Source organism: Palaemon carinicauda, chromosome 3 (genome assembly GCF_036898095.1).
Source record: "Palaemon carinicauda isolate YSFRI2023 chromosome 3, ASM3689809v2, whole genome shotgun sequence".
Classification (NCBI taxonomy): Eukaryota; Metazoa; Arthropoda; class Malacostraca; order Decapoda; family Palaemonidae; genus Palaemon; species Palaemon carinicauda.
The window spans coordinates 201,033,742-201,051,872 of NC_090727.1; the positions used below are offsets into that span (position 1 = coordinate 201,033,742).

General features: G+C 42.2%; 1 protein-coding gene across 2 annotated transcripts in view; it reads right to left on the reverse strand.

The window, feature by feature from the left end:
• LOC137638844 (uncharacterized) overlaps positions 1-18,131 on the reverse strand; it is a 123,518-nt gene that overhangs the window by 2,134 nt on the left and 103,253 nt on the right. The window contains exons 21-22 of one of the 2 annotated variants that reach the window (XM_068371253.1): positions 972-1,186; positions 1-637 (exon numbers count right to left, since the gene is read on the reverse strand). The exon at positions 1-637 is cut by the window's left edge and continues 2,134 nt beyond it. In XM_068371253.1, the coding sequence (XP_068227354.1) occupies positions 483-637; positions 972-1,186 (370 nt within the window). In that variant the 3' untranslated portion in view covers positions 1-482. Of the gene's footprint in view, positions 638-971; positions 1,187-18,131 lie in introns of those variants that run through there. The other variant, XR_011044197.1, reaches the window with a different exon arrangement.

Below are 18,131 nucleotides of genomic sequence, written 5' to 3' on the forward strand. Positions count from 1 at the left end.
AGTATACTGTGTGGGTCAAATTCAATTACAAGCATTTCAAAAGGAAACTTAAAAACTAACACAGCCATTTGCCGTTTAGCTGTTGATAAATCGTTTTCTCTCTTTTGAGCTCTTGACTATTTCAATGACTAGATTAATTCGATCAAATGATCTACATTTGTGTATAGTCTTATGTGATTATTCCACGAAGTATTTTCAAATCAACTTATAGTTCTAAAAAGTAGCAGACTTGAGTAATTGCAACAACCTTAGGAACTGAAAACAGTTTTTGCTTCAAGAACTTATTTTCTGTTAATTCGTCTCAGGATTAATCCCAATTCTGTCTTTTTTATATCACACATTAAGAGCAATATTTGTCTTTTTGGGAACAGCAGTGGTATGGTGACATCACAAATTGTGGCTTCACTTTTATTTTCAAAACATTCGCAAATTAGAACTCTGAGGACAGAGCTTGTGTTGCAGCCATGGCGCAGATTAAGAGCTTATATTCTACCAAGTCTGTGCAAAGACCAAGACCTGAAGAGGGACCTTCGCCTTGTGGTTGCGGGGGCATTGCCCCCATGGCTCGCTCGCAAATGAAGGGTTGCCCCACCCTGAAGGTTAACCCAAGTTTCTATGCTGCCTTCCGTACCAGGTTCTGGAAATTGGTGATAACGTTTAGATGACTTAGTAGTTTTCAAATGACAAACCATATATTCATTTGTAAAGTCTATAAAGCAAACTGACAAAGTAGTCCAATGAACATTTTATTGAAGAAAGTTTGATTAATACCATACTGAATTTATAATACTTTAAATTAATACTAGATTGAATCATTCTTTAAAATGGTTATTACAAAAATACCAAATGGAAAACTTACATATTTCTATAGAGCTATTTCAACTTCGTAAAAAATATCAGTGTGTATTATTTTCTAATATTTTGTTTTGTGCATTCTTATGAACCAATAACACCTTATTTAGATATCTAACCTGTGAAAAGGTCTCCAAGAACAACATTAGCAGAATTTAGAAGCTCTCTTGATCCAGTCCTGACTTCCAAAACTAGAGTAGCTCTCCTGGAAACTTCACCCTCGACCATCCACTCACATTCGAAGGTAGGAGATGGAGAAGCAGGTACAAGGCGGGATCGTCCAACTGTTTTGGTACTACGACTAGAGTTGCCACTGCTGCTATGCTTTTCATCACTATTAAGACAACAAAATTAATTAAATTCTCTTAATATTTACACCTGATCTCTTTCTCGTAAGTTACTTTACACAAATATATTTCATATTTATGTATTCTTCAAATTAATTTTCATACCATCAAAATATTTATATAAATTTTTCAAGTCAATCTGAATTAAAAGATACCCAAGGTTGAACTTTAAAATCAGATCCTTCATTTAAGAACGCACCAGAACACCACCGGCCTTACAAAAGTTTGCTCAAATGAAACTACAATATATCTGCACCAAATTGTAATACAATTATATTCGGAAAACGCCAATGATCAGCTTTATGCAAAGTCCATTAATTTTCATTTGCAGTCCTTATGACCACTTATTGGCTATAAAACCAAACTGATATTTTCCATTACAAGCTTTGTAAACACCAATGCATGAAAAAATATCAAGAACTTTCCTATAAAAATTAAAATAATAAAATTAAGCAATTGTTGAAACAAACCCCGACATGGAGAAAGCAGTTCTAACCCAAAGAATATCAACCCAGGAGGAGGAACAATGCAGTCTCGCCAACTTTAGTGTTGCAACGCAATCTCGAAGACTTGAAAAGGACTTGAGTAGTCTTGCCAATTTCAAAAAGAGCTATAGTCACTTGTAAGCCTGAAGATTGAGATCATTGATAGGCCAAAGGTGTAGCGCCAACATTGTTCGAAAAACCGAAAATGAATGATTAAATCGCTGAACAGCTTAAAGAGGAGTGATGTTGTCTCCTATCATCCTAGAGGGAAGTGACTTTGTGAACACCTTGAAGAGAAGGACCCTAGAAAAATACTAATGCAACTTTCTTGTCAACTTAGAGGAAATCTGACAGTCTAAGGAGCCTGAATACAGGGGTCATTGTGGCTGGAAAGACTAATATATAGTGCCGCAATGCTTTAGCAGGATATCAAGAGCTGCAACAAGTTCCAGATAAGTGCTGCAGTGGCTTCACAAGTTCCAGACAAGTGCCGATGGCTTCACAAGTTCTAGATAACAGTCACAGGAACTTCACAGGTTCAAGACGAGTGCTGCAGTGGCTTCACAGGTTTAAGACAAGTGCTGCAGTGGCTTCACAGCTTCAAGACGAGTGCTGCAGTGGCTTCACAGGTTCTAGAAGATGGCTGCAATGGCTTCGCAGGTTCGAGAAGAGCACCACAGAGGCTTTACAGGTTCAATAAAAGCACCGCAGAGGTTTCACAGGTTCGAGACAAGTGCTTAGCAGCGGCTTCACAGGTTTGATATGAGTGTAGTAGTGGCTTTTCAGGTTCGAGACGAGTGTTGCAGCAGCTTCACAGGCCCAAGAAGAGTGCTGCAGCAGCTTCACAGGCCCAAGAAGAGTGCTGCAGCAGCTTCACAGGCCCAAGAAGAGTGCTGCAGCAGCTTCACAGGCCTGAGAAGAGTGCTGCAGCAGCTTCCCAGACCCAAGAAGAGTACCACAGTAGCTTCACGAGTGCAGCAGCAGTTTAACAGGCCAAAGAATAGTACTTGAACGGTGTCACAAGCCCCATAAGAGTGCCACCGTGGGTGCACAGGCCCAAGATTAGTGCTGCAGTGGCTTTACAGGCTTCACAAGCTGATTAAAAGTTTCGCAGTGGTTTCAAAGGCCGATGAGTGGCGCAGCAGCTACATACGGTGATGAAGTGTCACAGCATTCACATATCTTAGAAAAGTGCTGCAGTGATTTTACAGACTTCAAAAGTGTCATGGTGGACTGATAAGCTGGCTACTGGTGAAACTATACCTGAATATGCTGCTCACGAGTGCTGCTGCAGATTCATATGGTACAAACGATAACCACAATGGCTTCACAGGCTCAAGAACAGTGCCCACAGCTACTTCAACTGTTCCATACAAGTAGTACAGCACCTTCACAGGCTCCAGATTAGTGCTGCAGCAACTTGAGAGATTTGAGAGGTTCCAGAAGAGTGCCGCAATGGTTTCAGTCCCCACGAGAGCACCACAGTGACTTAACAGGGTCCATAAAAGTTTCACACTGGGTTTTAGAAGCCCTTGAAGAGTCCCACAGTGGCTTCATTGGTACCAGAAGAATCCTGCTGCGGCTTCACAGGCCCCAGAAGAGTCCTGCACCAGCTTCACATGCCCCAGATGAGTGCCACAGCAGCTTCATAGTCTCCAGAAGTATGTCGCAGCGGCTTCACAGGCCCAAGAAGAATGCCATAGTAGTGGCTTCACATGCCTCAGAAGAGTGCCACAATGGCTTCACACGCCAGAGAATAGTACTGCAATGGTGTCACAGTCCCCAGATAAATGCATCCACGGATTTATAGGAACAAGAAGAGTGCTGCAGTTTTTTTTCACAGGCCATTGAAGAGTGGTCCAGTGGCTTCACAAGAAACAGAAGCAAGCTTCAAAAGCCATGAAGAGTTCCACAAGAGATTCAAATGCCCCAGAAGAGTACCACAGTTGCTTCACAGACCCTAGAAGAGGGCCACAGCAGGTTCACAGACCCAGAAGAGTGATACAACAGCTTTGGAGGCCAAAGAAGAGTGACCAGTGGCTTTACAGGTTAAAGAATAGTGTGGCAGTGGTTTCACAGGCCCCAGAAGAATGTTACCGGGGCTTCACAGACTCTAGAAGTGTACCCCACCAGTTATACAGGCCTGAGAAGACTGTTGCAGTGGCTTCACAGGACTTAAAAAGAGTCCCGCAGAGGCTTCACAGTTAATACTAGAGTACTGCAGAAGCTTTACAGGCCAGGGAAGAGTGTAGCAGCATGTCCACAGTCCCCACAAGTGTGCTGCAGAGGGTTCTCAGGCCCCACAATAGTGCCACAGCAGCTTTACAGACCCAAGAAGAGTGCTGCAGTGGCTTCACAGACCCCAGAAGAGTGCTGCATAGCCTTCTCAAACTTCAGAGGAATGCTGCAGTGGCCTCATGGGCTCAAGATGAGTGCCACAGCAGCTTCACAGGTACCAGACGAGTGCTGCAGCTGCTTTGAAGGTTCCAGAAGAGTGCCGCAGCTGCTTTATAGGTTCCAGACGAGTGCTGCAGGTGCTTCACAGATTCCAAAGAAGTGTCGAAGCTGTTTCAGAGATTGCAGAAGAATGCCGCAGCAGCTTCACAGATTCCATTATCGTAACGCAGCTGCTTCACCGATTCCAGAAGTGCCGCAACTGTTTTAGTGACTACAAAGTGCTGCCAATGTTTTACAGATTCCAAAAGAGTTCCACGGCTGCTTCACATATTAAATAATAGTGCCGTAGTGGCTCAAGACACAGAATCAGAGTGCAGGACCATCTTCATATACAAACAAAGAGTGCCACAGAGACTTCATAGGCTGATGAAGCGAGCGGCAAGGGCTTCACAGATGGATGAAATGAGCTGCAGCAGTTTCACCGGCTGATGAAGCGAGTCGCAGTGGCTTCACAGGCTGATGAAGTGAGCCACAGTGGCTTTACAGGCTGATGAAATGAGCCTCTACAGGCTGATAAAGTGCCACCCTGAACACAGACGCATGGAGAGTGCTGCAGAGACTTCACAGACTCCGGAAGAGTTCAGTGGTGGACTAACAGGTTGGGTAATGATGCCATTTTTGCTGGATATGTTACCGCAGCAGATTGACATGGTACAGGCAATCACTGCAGTGGCTTCTGTAGCTACAGAAGAGGGCAGCAGTTGATTTAAAGGATCTAGAGAAGTGCCACAACTGCTTCATAGGCTCAAACGAGTCCCACAGCAGTTTCAGAGGCTCCTGAAGTGCCAAAGCAGCTTGAGTACCTTTAAACAAGTGCAACAGAAGTTTTCAGACTCCAGATTAGTGCTGCAGCTGTTTGAACAACTCTAAACTGGTACCACTAAGGCTTAACATTCTTAAGACCATTGCCACAGCGGCATGACAGGCTCCTCGCATGTGCCACATGGGCTTGAAGGCCCTAGGCATGTGCTGCAGCAGCTTGACAGGTTCTTAAAGAGTTCCATAGCAGCTCAATAGGCTCGCAAAGAAAGATGCAGCAGCTTGATAAGCTCAAAACAACTTCTGAGGCTGCTTGACAAGTTCAAGACAAGTACCACAGAGGCTTCATTGTCTCCAGACAAGCATTACAATGACTTACCAGGCTTAGAACAAGTATTGTGGTGGACTAACAGGCTGAATACTGGTGCCATTGGGGCTAAATAAAATGCTCGAGAGTGACGCAGCAGACTGACACGGCACAGACGATCAGCGCAGTGGTTTCACAGGCTCCAGAAGAGTGCTATAATTGTTTGACATGCTACAGAAGAGTGGTGCAGCAGCAGGTGAGAGCAACATGTGCTTGAGAGGCTTCAGAAGATAGCTGCAGCATCTTGACATGATCAATACTGCTGCCATTTTGCTTGTACAGGCTGGTGATGTGTGACCCAGTAACTCCTCAAGATGATAAGTGCTACAATTGCTTCACAGGCTAATAAGTGCTACAGTGTCTTTACATGATGGTTTGTGGCAACAGGGAACATAGGCCCCAGAAGAATACCAAAGCAGTTTTACGGGCCCCATAAGAATGCCATGGTAGCTTCACAGGCCTTGGAAGAGTGCCATAGTGCATTCACAGGCCGCAGAAGCAAGCCACACCACCTTCGTTGGCTTCCGATGAGCGCAGAAGCGGCTTCAAGGGTTCCAGAAGTGCTGCAGTGGTTTCACAAGTTCCAGATGAGTGTCGCGGCTGATTAACAGTGTCTAGAGAAGTGTTGTAGCTGCTTCACTAGTTACAGACAAGTGCCACAGCTGTTTTACAGATTCGAGAAGAGAGCCCCAGTTGATTCAATGGTTCTGGAAGTGTTCAGCCTATGCCTCACAAATTACATAAAAGTGCAACAGTGGCTTGAGAGAACACACACGAGTGCCACAGCAGCTTCAGAGGCTGATCAGCTCTACAGCGGTTTCACAGGCTCATGATGAGTGCAGCAGCAGCTTCAAAGGCTGATAATGAGTTCTGCAGCACTTTCACAGGATGATGAAGAATTCTATAACAACTTCACAGGCTTATGAAGTACTACAGTGATTGCAGGCCCCAGAAGATTGCTGCTGCAACTTCACAGGCTCCAGAAAAGAGTAGTTTTGGACTGACGGGCTGGATACCGACACAGATTGACACGGTACAGACTATCACTGCAGTGGCTTTACCGGCTCCAGAAGAGTGCTACAGCTGCTCCATTTAAGTGCCGCAGCCGATTCACAGTCTCAAGAAGAGTGCCGTAGTGGCTTGAGAGGTACTAGAAGAGTGCTTCAGCAGATTGACAGACTCCAAATAGGTACCACAAAGGCTTAACAGGGTAGAAACCAGAGCCACAGTGGCTTGACCAGCTCCAGATAGGTACAACAGCAGCTTGCCAGGATTGCAAAGAGTGCCGCAGCAGCTTGATAGGCACCAGATGACTACCGAGGCCGCTGGACAAGTTCCAGAAAAGTGCCACTGAGGTTTCATAGGCTCAAGATAAGTGTCGTGGAGGACTAACAGGCTGGATACTGGAGCTACTGTGGCTGAATACTAGAGCTATTATGGCTGGAAACACTGCTCGAGTGCCGTAGCAGATACACACACTGCAAACAAGCAGTGGCTTGACAGTTTTCATAGGACTGCTACAGCAGTTTGACTGGCTGGTTACACAGACTAGTGATGAGTGCTGCAGTGGCTGAACAAGCTTCAGATGAGCGATATAGTGCTTTGCTGGCTCAAAGAGCACTAAAATGGTTTGACAGGCTACAGAATAGTGGTACAGTGGCCGGAAAGGCTGCAGATGAGTGTCACAGTGGCTTGAGAGGCTTCAGAAGAGTGCCACATCATCTTTACATGGTCAATATTTGAGCTCTTTTTGTTGGATAGTCTAGTTACAATTGCCGCAGTGATTTGATACTCTAAATGAGGGACATTGTGACTTTACAGACTCGAAATGAGTGTCGCAGTGACTTTACAGGCTCTATATGAGAGTTGTAGTGATTCTACAGGCTCTAGAGGAGTTCTGCAGTAACTTCCCAAGTTGGTGAGGACTGAAATAGCTTCATGAGCTGATGAGTGCTGTAGTGTCTTCATGCTGAAGACACTGAAGTGGCATTACAGGCTGATGATGAGTGACACATCAAACATAGCTCCCAGAAGAGTGCACCAGTGGTTTCATAATCCCCATAGGAGTGATGCAGTGGGTTCATAGGCCACAGAAGATTGCTGCACTGGCTTCTCAGGACCAAGAAAAGTGCCCCAGCTTTTTCACGGGCCATGGAAGAGTCCTGCAGTGGCTTTACAGGCCACAGAAGAGTGCAGCTGTGGGTTCAGTCCCAAAAAGAGTGCTGTAGCAGGTTCACAGTCTAAACAAGAGCGCTGTACTGGGTTCACAGCCCCCAGAGGAGTGTCACGGTGGCTTCACAGGCTTCAGCAAGTACATCAGTAGCTTTACAGGTCCAGATGAGAGCTGCAACTGCTTCACAGGTTCCAGGCGAGTGCTGTACCTGCTTCACATGATCTAGACCAGTACTGTAGAGGCTTCACAAGTTACAGCCTAGTGCTGCACTTGCTTCATGAGTTCCAGCCGAGTGCCGCAGCTGCTTCATGGGTTCCAGCTGGGTGCCACAGCTGCTTCACGGGTTCCAGCCAAGTGCCGCAGCTGCTTCACGGGTTCCAGCCGAGTGCCGCAGCTACTTCACGGGTTCCAGCCGAGTGCCGCAGCTACTTCACGGGTTCCAGCCTAGTGCCACAGCTGCTTCACTGGTTCCTGAGGAGTGTCTCGGCTGATTCGCAGGTTTCAGAAGATTGCCGCAGCTGCTTCACAAATTACTTGAGATTGTCACAGTGGCTTGAGAGACTGCACAAGAGTGCCGCAGCAGCTTTACAGGCTCATGAAGTTCCACACTGATTAGAGGCCCCTGGAGAGTGATGCATCGGCTTCACAGACTCCAAAATAGTGCCTTGAAGGACTGCCAGGCTGGATAGTGGTGCCATTTTGGTTTAATATGAGGCCAACACATGCTACAGCAGATTGACATGGTACAGATAATAATTGCAGGGGCTTCTCAGGCTCCAGATGAGAGCTGCATCTGCTCGAAAGGCTCTAGGCAAGTACCGCATCAGCTTCACAAGCTCCACAAGCTCCACACAATTGCTACAGCAGTTTGAGATGCTCCAAACCACTGCCACATTAGTTTGACAGACACTAGATGAGAGCCAGACCGTCCTAACTCAAAATAGGTACCACAAAGGCTTGATAGGCTTGAGCCTGTTACTACAGCAGCTTGACAAGCTCCACACATTTGCCACATTGGCTTGAAAGCTCTAAACAGGGGATGCATTAGCTTGTCAGGCTTGCAAAGAGTGCAACAGCAGCTCAATAAGCTTGTGTAGAGTGATTCAGCAGCTCGATAAGCTCAAGATGACTGCCGAGGTAGCTTGACAAGTTCCAGACAAGTGATGCAATGACTTCAAAGGATCCAGGCAATTGCCTTTATAGACTGAGAAGCTGATTACTGGTATCATTAGGATTGGCTACACTCCAGACGAATGCTGCATTGTTCCAGATAAGTGCTGCAAAGTCTTGACAAGCTTCAAACGAGTGCCACAGAGTCTTGACAGGCTCCACACGAATGCCACAGACTTGACAGGCCCAAAAGCCTTGACAGGCTCTAGATCAGTGTCACAGTTTTGACAGGCTCCAGACCAGTGTCACAGACTTTTGACAGGCTTCCTACGAGTCACGGAGGATTGTCAGGCTCCAAAATGAATGCTGCAGTCTTAACAGGTTCCAAACGAGTGTTGGAGTCTTGATAGGCTCCATACAAGTGACACAGAGTCTTGGCAGGATCAAGACTAGTGTCATAAAACCTTGACAGCCTCCCAAAGAGTGCCACAGAATCTTGATAAGCTCCAGGTGAGTGCCAAAGAATCTAGACAGGTGGCAGATAAGTGCTGCATAGGCACCGGACGAGCGTCACAGAGCCTTGCCAGGCTCTAGACGAGTGCCACAGAGTCTTGCCGGGCTCCAGGTGAGTGTCAGTCCTCATAGGCATCAGACGAGTGCTACAGTCTTGAGCCACATTCTTGACAGGCTCCAGACTAGTGCCAGAGTCTTGACAGGATCTAAACGAGTGCCAAAGTCTTGACAGGCTCCGGATGAATGCCAAAATCTTGACAGGTTCCAGATGAGGGCCTCTGACCCTTGCCAGGTCCCAGACGAGTGTCACAGAATCTTGACAGACTCTGAACCAGATGCTCAGAGTCTTATCAGGCTCCAGACTAGTACCACACAGTCTTAACAGTCTCCAGACAAGTGCCACAGAGCCTTGCCAGTCTCCAGACGTGGGCCACAGAGCCCTGACAATCTCCAGACGAGTTCCCGAGTCCTGAAAGTCTCCAGACGAGATCCAGAGTCATGATGGTCTCCAGATGAGTGCCACAGAATCTTGACAGGATACAGACCAGTGCCAAGTTTTGACAGGCTCTAGAAGAGTGTCATAGTGTGTTTTGACAGGCTCCAGACCAGTTCCGCAGTCTTGACAGACTCCAGACCAGTGCCATAAGTATCTTGATAATCTCCAGACAAGTGTTACAGGCTCCAGACGAGTGCATTAAGGCTTGACAGACTCCAGAAGAATGCAATAAAGGCTTAACATGACCTAGATGATTCATAGGCTCCATAATTGATTGATTGATTGATTTAAAGTTTTTAGGCATCCTGACATCTAAGGTCATAGACGCCAATTTCATTTAGTTTATATATATATATATATATATATATATATATATATATATATATATATATATATATATATATATATATAAAGAATATTCAATTAAAACCATAAAAGCTGAATATCATTATGAAAGTTAAATAGTTTTCAAAAAACCTGCTTCTGAAATAAATCTAAAAATGCCACTTGCATAGTAGGATACATCATGTCCAAGAATCTTGGCAAGGATGAACCTGCCACCCTCACCTCGAGCCTCAAACAAATATCTATTCCTTAAGTTATTATAGTTGGGGCATTCGGTCAACAAATGCCTCACTGTTAGAGGTACTAAACAGTCGTCACAATGCGGTTGGTGTTAGCCCTTCAGCAGAAACTCGGGTCTCAACCGATTGTGACCAATACGGGGACGACAAAGAGACGTCTCCTATTTCCGGAGCATCATGTTATACCTCTAAGGTGATATAACATTTGTTACTTCTCTCATTTCATTGTCATCTAGACTATCCCAGGGCTGTTGTCATCTATTGCAAAGCAATTTCTTGATGTTAGGTAGGAAATCATTACACAGAGAATGGGATACCTTCTTGGCAGCAACTCGGATGCAGCATTCTTTGCCAGTGAATCTGCCTTCTCATTCCCAGATACGCCTACATGTGCTGGAACCCAACAAAATCGAACCATTATACCTCTCCATCCAATAATAAAAAGCCATTCTAAAATCTTTAAAACTAGAGGGTTACTAGAATTGAAAACTTCTAAAGCTTGAAGGACACTCCTTGCATCACTAAAAATTGTAAAATTACCCTCCTTCTCCAGCTATTTTCTCAATAGCGATTAATATGCCATACATTTCGGCAGTAAATATGGAAGCTGTTAGAGGAAGTGCACCTCTACAATTAAAACCATTACTATGTACTCCAAATCCAACGCCAGCATCAGATTTGGAGCCATCAGTATATAAAAAAGTCGATCCTCTATGTTCTTCAACATGGTCCATAAAAAGAGACCTAGCTTCTAGGTCAGTCATATTCTTCTTAAATCCAATAAAGTATTTACAAAAAGATATCTCTGGTAATTTCCATGAAGGCGTTGATAATACCTTGAATGAAAGTACCTTACTTCTAATTATATCCAGACTGTTCAATAATTGTTTCACCCGAAACTCATAAGGCTGAGAAGATTTTGGGTGCAACTCAAAGTATGTTGGGTGCCTTACAAGGATTGCAGTCTGAAAGGCTAAAGAATTAGGGAGCCTTTGCAATCTAAACCAATACTGAATAATGGAAGACATTCGGTAAAGGTCTATAGGTAACTCTCCAGCATCAACAAGGAGATTTGGGATAGGTGAGGTTCTAAACGCTCCTGTGGACAATCTAATACCAGCATGATGTATTGAATCTAATATCTTTAGTCGGCTTGGGGTGGCTGAGGAGTATATTTCACATCCATAACTAATTTTGGAAAAAATCAAGGCCTTGCATAATTTTAAAATAGTATTTACTCTCTGATAAAGTTTCCTCCACTCTCACTTGAAAAACTCTGTGAAAGAAGTGCCTGAATAAATAGTGGCAGCTCTTCCCTCAATCCCAATTCATGAATTGTTTTAAGTATACCATATCTCCAAGTGGTATCATATGCCTTTTCAAGGTAAAAAAATACTGTCACATAGTACTGTTTGGAAGCAAACGCTTCACAAATAGAGGACTAAAAGTCGTATCAACACATCAGTCGTTGAGTGCATTTTTTTTCTGAATCCAGATTGAATGGGTGATAAAATACCCTTCTTTTCAAGGTACCACATCAACCTTGCATTGACCATCTTCTCCATGATTTTACATAAACACGATGTCAATGAAATTGGCCTATAATTTGCTGCTAAAAACTTGTCCTTACCGGGTTTTAAAAAGGCTAAAATAATGGCTGGTTCCCAAACACTTGGATAACTATGATCATGCCATATTCTATTAATAATGCTTAAAATAAATAACTTTGTATTAAAATGTACATGTTTAATAATTGCATATGGAATTCCATCGGGTCCAGGGGCTGTATCATTACAAGTGGAAAGTGCCGAATCATATTCTCTTTCAGTAAAAGGAGAATTATATGACTCTTCCCTTCCTGTTGCATAATTTAAAATTTTCTTTTCTTCAACGCTCCTGTATTGGTGACCAGGAGCTGCTACACACTTGCAAAATACATTTGAAAAATGATCTGCCTGGGCATTGCTCACATCATTTGCTTTAGTCACATACTGACCGTTCACTTTCAGAACTGGTGGTGGGTTTGGGGTAAATTTGCCGGCAATCTTCTTTATTTTCCTCCATACAGAAGATGGTGGTGTTCTACTGTTAATGGAGGAAACAAATGACACCCAAGACTAGCGTCTAGCTTCTTTCATGGCACGACGGAACTGTGCTCTACACTTTTTGTATATTATCAAATTTTCATCAGTACGGCGTCTCCGCAATCTAGTCAGAGATTTTTGGGTGGCTCTGTGCAAGACTGTTAATTCTGAAGACCACCACGGGACTGGTCGTCGTTTGAATAATCCCGTGGTTTTGGGAATCGAATTGATTCCTGCTATATGGAGAGTTCCATTCAGTAGGTCTATGGCATCATCAATACTTTCAAACTGTTCTGCACTCCCTTCAATTTCACTTAGCTCACAAAATTTAACCCAGTCTGCCTTGTCACGATTCCATTGTGGCAATCTTTGTAAAGGCGGACCCTTGTTGGTGTTTATAATGATTGGTGCTTTATCACTAGTATGCCAATCATCTAATGTCCTCCAATCGAAATCAAGAAGGTAGTTAGACCTTGCAATTGAAAGGACAATGCATGACAAGGTACCTATCTGAACATGGAAGTGTGTGGGCTTTCCTGTATCAAGGAGTCCCACATCCTCATTCATATCTCACAGTAAGAGAAAAGGTTGAGGGAGTTGTTGAATGACCTCTACTAAATCACCATATAAAATATCATTTGGAGGTAAGTACAGAGAGCATATTGTATATTTTCTCTCTGTATCGATTTGACGAATAGACAAAGGTACTTGGGGAACATCTCAACAAACGTACATGAGACTTCCGCCATGGCTCCCTGCTTGTTGATTATATGGTGTTCTCTAGCCAACATACTCTCGAGGACTAGGAGTGTTAGCATCAAGCTTACTTTCCTGTAGACATACAATTATGGGGGAATGTTCATGAATAAGGATCTTAAGTTCTTCATATTTGGCCCTTAAACCCTGGCAATTCCATTGCAAAATGGAGGAAAAAACTATGGATTATTTCTGGAAGACATCTAGGATGAGGTCTTCCCATTAGGAGTTTTTAATCTAACATTATTACCTGTAGGTTTCTTCAGAGATGGTCTTGATATATTGGGTTTTACGTTTGTACTTTTCTTTGTGTCCCTCTGATCTATTTGTTGAGGCGGATGGTGTACCTCAACTTGAATTTTTTATCTATCTTCTGGTTCATTAGAAACATCAACAGACAAAACATCAAATTTATTTGATGTCATAATTTTAATGTTTCGAGAGGGGGTGAGAGAGATGGAGGTCTCTCTGTTTTACGATTAATAGATGGTGGGTTTCTAGGTTTCTGCACCACCTTTCCCACTACAGGTGCATCAGGTAAGTTGGTTTTAAGTGCTGCAGCAATCACGATAAACTGGAAACGGGTGCCATTGTTTCTAGACATGCTTGTAACAACTGTGGCAGTAGCTTGACAAGCTTCACACCATTAATTCAGGTTTGTTCTCATTTAATTATAGTTCTTTAAATGTCATTCATACTCTAACACTATCAAGGATTCGGTTTAGAGTTTCAGTAGTGTCATCTATATCATTTCTGGAGAAGTAAAATTGTGTGTCATCCGCAAATAGTTTGAACTTCACACCATGCCTTTGTAGTATTTTCGATAGACCAATAGTATAGATGCAGAATAAGATTGGGCCAAGTACACCCACCTGGGGTAACCCTCTGTTTAAGGGTTCATATGATGAATAAGAGTTTCCAATTTGTACACAGCCATTTCCACCAACCAGATAGTCTTTTAGATATTCAAAAGCTTGGTCTTCAACCCCGATGTACCGTACATCATTTAGTAGCAGTTCATGCACAACTGTATCAAAAGCAGCACTGAGATCGAGCAATATTAAAATACCACATTTATTTTCATTTATCGTTTCCAACAAATCATTTACAACAGAACAGATAGCTGTCTCCATAGAGTATAGTTTTCTGTAAGCAGATTGGTTGTCAGGCAAAGCTTCTATTACTTTTAAGTGACTGACTAGTTGTTCACGAATTACGTATTCAAGCACTTTTGAAATAAAGGATAGATTCGAAATAGGTCTACATGAGCTTAATTCCTAGTAGTCCAGTACATTTTTTTCAGAACTGGTGTGTCTATAGCCATTTTCTCAGATTTGGGAAACTATTATTCATCAATGCTTGCATTTGCTATTCTCATTATCATTTCGGCTAGACTAGAAGTTTCCCTCTCTAATTACTTCAGATATTGGCATAGGATCGATCGAGCAGTTTGTTTTCTTTGCTTTCTTGATAATCCAGGTGATGTCATCTTGTGTTAGGTTGTTAAAACTTATCAATTTTGTCTGTGTGCCTGGTGTATCATTAATCTGATGTTGAGTATTTACAAATGACCTGGTTATATTTTCAATTTTGTTTTAAAGAATGCTAAAAAATTATTTGCTAGTTCCTGGTCACTGTATCCATCTGGTAGCTTCTTTCCTTTTACATTTCTCATTATACCATTTAGGAGACGATATAACTTATTTATGTCTGTTGCTGCTTCGGGGATCTTTCTCTTACAGTATTCACTTTTTTTTTTCCTTCTTAGTAGGTAGTTATATTGACACGTAGCAGTTTTGTATTCTACCCAAGTACTTTCAGTTTTTAACCTATTCCACTTTCTTTCTTTGTCTTTTTTCCCTCTTTTTCACCAAAGACTCGCCATCGAACCAAGGGGATTGGTCTCTTACAGTTATAGTCTTTTCCATCGGTGGGCACATAGTATCATATTCACTTCTACTCACTTTATTCTAAGTGGTCGTAAGACAGTTAGCACACTTAGCTCCCAACAGATGTTGGTCATCATCATCACAAGGAATGTTGATAGCATCATTTATTTTCTTTTTAATTTCAATAAATAAGGTAGGAGAAAAATTTGATTTATGTCTAAAGTTTATTTTCTTTACTAATGCATGTTTCTGTAGAGGTAGGGTAACCTTGATAAGTTTGTGCGTTGGGGAGATGGTACATTTCTTTTCAACTTTTATATCAGATACAATATTATTCATGTCATCACTTAAAGCCAAGTCCAGCGCATTGCAGTCACTTATTACTATTATTACTAGCCAAGCTACAACCCTAGTTGGAAAAGCAAGATGCTCTAAGCCCAAGAGCTCAAATAGGGAAAAATAGCCCAGTGAAGAAAGGAAATAAGGAAATAAATAAATGATGAGAACAAATTAACAATAAATCATTCTAAAAAACAGTAACAACGTCAAAACAGATATGTTATTTATAAACTATTAACAACGTCAAAACAGATGTGTCATATATAAACTATAAAACGACTCGTGTCAGCCTGGTCAAAATAAAAACATTTGCTGCAACTTTGAACTTTTGAAGTTCTACTAATTCAAATACCCGATTAGGAAGATCATTCCACAACATGGTTACAGCTGGAATAAAACTTCTAGAGTACTGTGTAGTATTGAGCCTCATGATGGAGAAAGCCTGACTATTAGAATTAACGGCCTGCCTAGCATTACGAACAGGATAGAATTGTCCAGGGAAATCTGAATGTAAAGGATGGTCAGAGTTATGAAAAATCTTAAGCAACGTGAATAATGAACTAATTGAACGACGGTGTTTCTCAAAAGTAAATTTGCTGTCAAAAATCACACCTAAAATTTTAAGTCATACAAATTTAAAGAAACATTATCACCGTCCTTGACCTACTTACAATCATACTTTGAGTTTTGTTAGGATTCAACTTCATACCCCATAATTTGCACCATGCACTAATTTTAGCTAGATCTCTATTAAGGGATTCACCAAGCCCAGATCTACATTTAGGGGATGGAATTGATGGAAAGAGAGTAGCATCATCTGCATATGCAACAAGCTTGTTTTCTATGCCAAACCACATGTCATGTGTATATAGGAAGAAAAGTAATGGGCCAAGAACACTACCCTGTGGAACACCAAATATCACATTCCCATAACCCCTATGGTGCCCATCAACAACTCCTCTTTGAGATCTATTGCTTAAAAAATCAATAATAATGCTAAGAAACGACCCACCCACTCCCAACTGTTTGAGTTTGAAAACAAGGGCCTCATGATTAACACGGTCAAAGACAGCACTAAAATCAAGGTCAATCATACGAACTTCCTGACCACAGTCAAGGGATTTCTGTACAGCATTAGAGATTGTAAGAAGAGCATCACATGCTCCAAGGCCTTTACGAAAACCAAATTGCAAACTAGATTATAGATGATTACCCTCAGCAAACCTATTAAGACATTTTGCCAGAAGACGTTCCAAAGCTTTAGATAATATGTGAGTTATGGAAATCAGTTGGACTTGAGATACCACAAACACATATAGAGGAGTAACATTACCAATTCTCCAACAAGTGCTAAAAGCTCCTCTTCTTGCTAACTTGCGCAAAATAACAGATAACTTTGGAGCTAGGAAATCTTCAGTCTTTATAAAAAACAACGGAAAAATACCACTTGGGTCTACACCTCCATAAGCATCAAGGTCCATCAATAGAGCTTTAATTTCACGAGATCGAAAAGCTAAACTAGTTAGTTTAGCCTCAGGAAAACAGGAATGAGGAAGTTCAAGTTTTTCATTACTCTGTTTACTCTCAAAAACATCAGCCAAAAGGGTTGCCTATTACTTTGGACTGTAAGTGACTGAGCCATCTGGTTTAAGTAAAGGAGGAACTGTTGCATCTACACCAAAGAGTGAAGATTTAAGGGTAGACCACCATTTACGTTCCTGAGCTGTACCAGAAAGGGTTTCTTTTATTGTTAAATTGTATTCCTTTTCAGTTGAGGCATAAACTCTCTGAGCAAAAGCTCGAAGCTGAGTATAGTTATTTCTGGTCAAATCTGATCGGTTACCCTTCCAAAGATGATAGGCCTCCTGCTTCTCCAAATAAGCACGTCTGCAATCATCATTGAATCACGGTTTGTCCTTCACTCTGTACCTTAGCACACGAGAAGGGATAAGCCTATCAATTATGTTGACTAGATTTTCATTTAAAGGGACAACAGGATCAACACTACTATATAATTGGGACCAATTCAAGCACAAAAGATCATGCAAAATTCCATTCCAGTCTGCTTGGGATTTCATATAAATTTTACAAGAGTATGATACATCAGGGACAGGCTGCACAGTCTTCACTACTAATGAAATCAAGGCGTGATCAGATGTCCCGACTGGAGAACCAACTTTAATAGTTATAAAGCCAGGGAAGTCAGTGTATGCGAGGTCCAAGCAATTACCAGACCTGTGAGTAGCTTCATTTATGATTTGCTCACAGCCTGATTCAGAGGCAAAGTCTAAAGCTCTTAAGCCAGGGCAATCGGTAGGAGAGATAGAACTTAACCACTCCCTATGGTGTGCATTAAAATCACCAACAAAGACAAAAGAAGCCTTTGTATCATCATCTTGTATCTTAGCCATAATGGTAAGAAGACAATCGAAGATAGAATCATCCATGTCTGGATTCCGGTAGATCGAACACAAATAAAAGTTGTTATGCCTGCCACAAACTTTTATTACCTGAAACTCATGACATCCACATTGATAGCAGGACTTATGAGATGCAGGGTACTCAGTCCTAATATACACCGCCATTCCCCTGGGCCTAGGGATGGCATCACGTTTCAACATTATTGGCTTCCTAAAACCGGTTATAAGGAGCTCAGATGAGTGCCTCATATTAGAAACCAAAATTTCTGAGCACAAAAGAATATCATACTGTCTGGACACAACTATAAGGTCTTGAATATTTGCATGAAGATCACGAATATTGCAATACAGAGGACGACATTGACGAAATCTAGGACGTACTGGTCCCGGATTTTGCTCAATGTCTTCAGACAGCATAAGAATTAATAGTAATAAAAAAGACACATCATTCTTAAAATCTAGATTAACAAGAATCATAACAAAAACAATTTGTGCAGAAT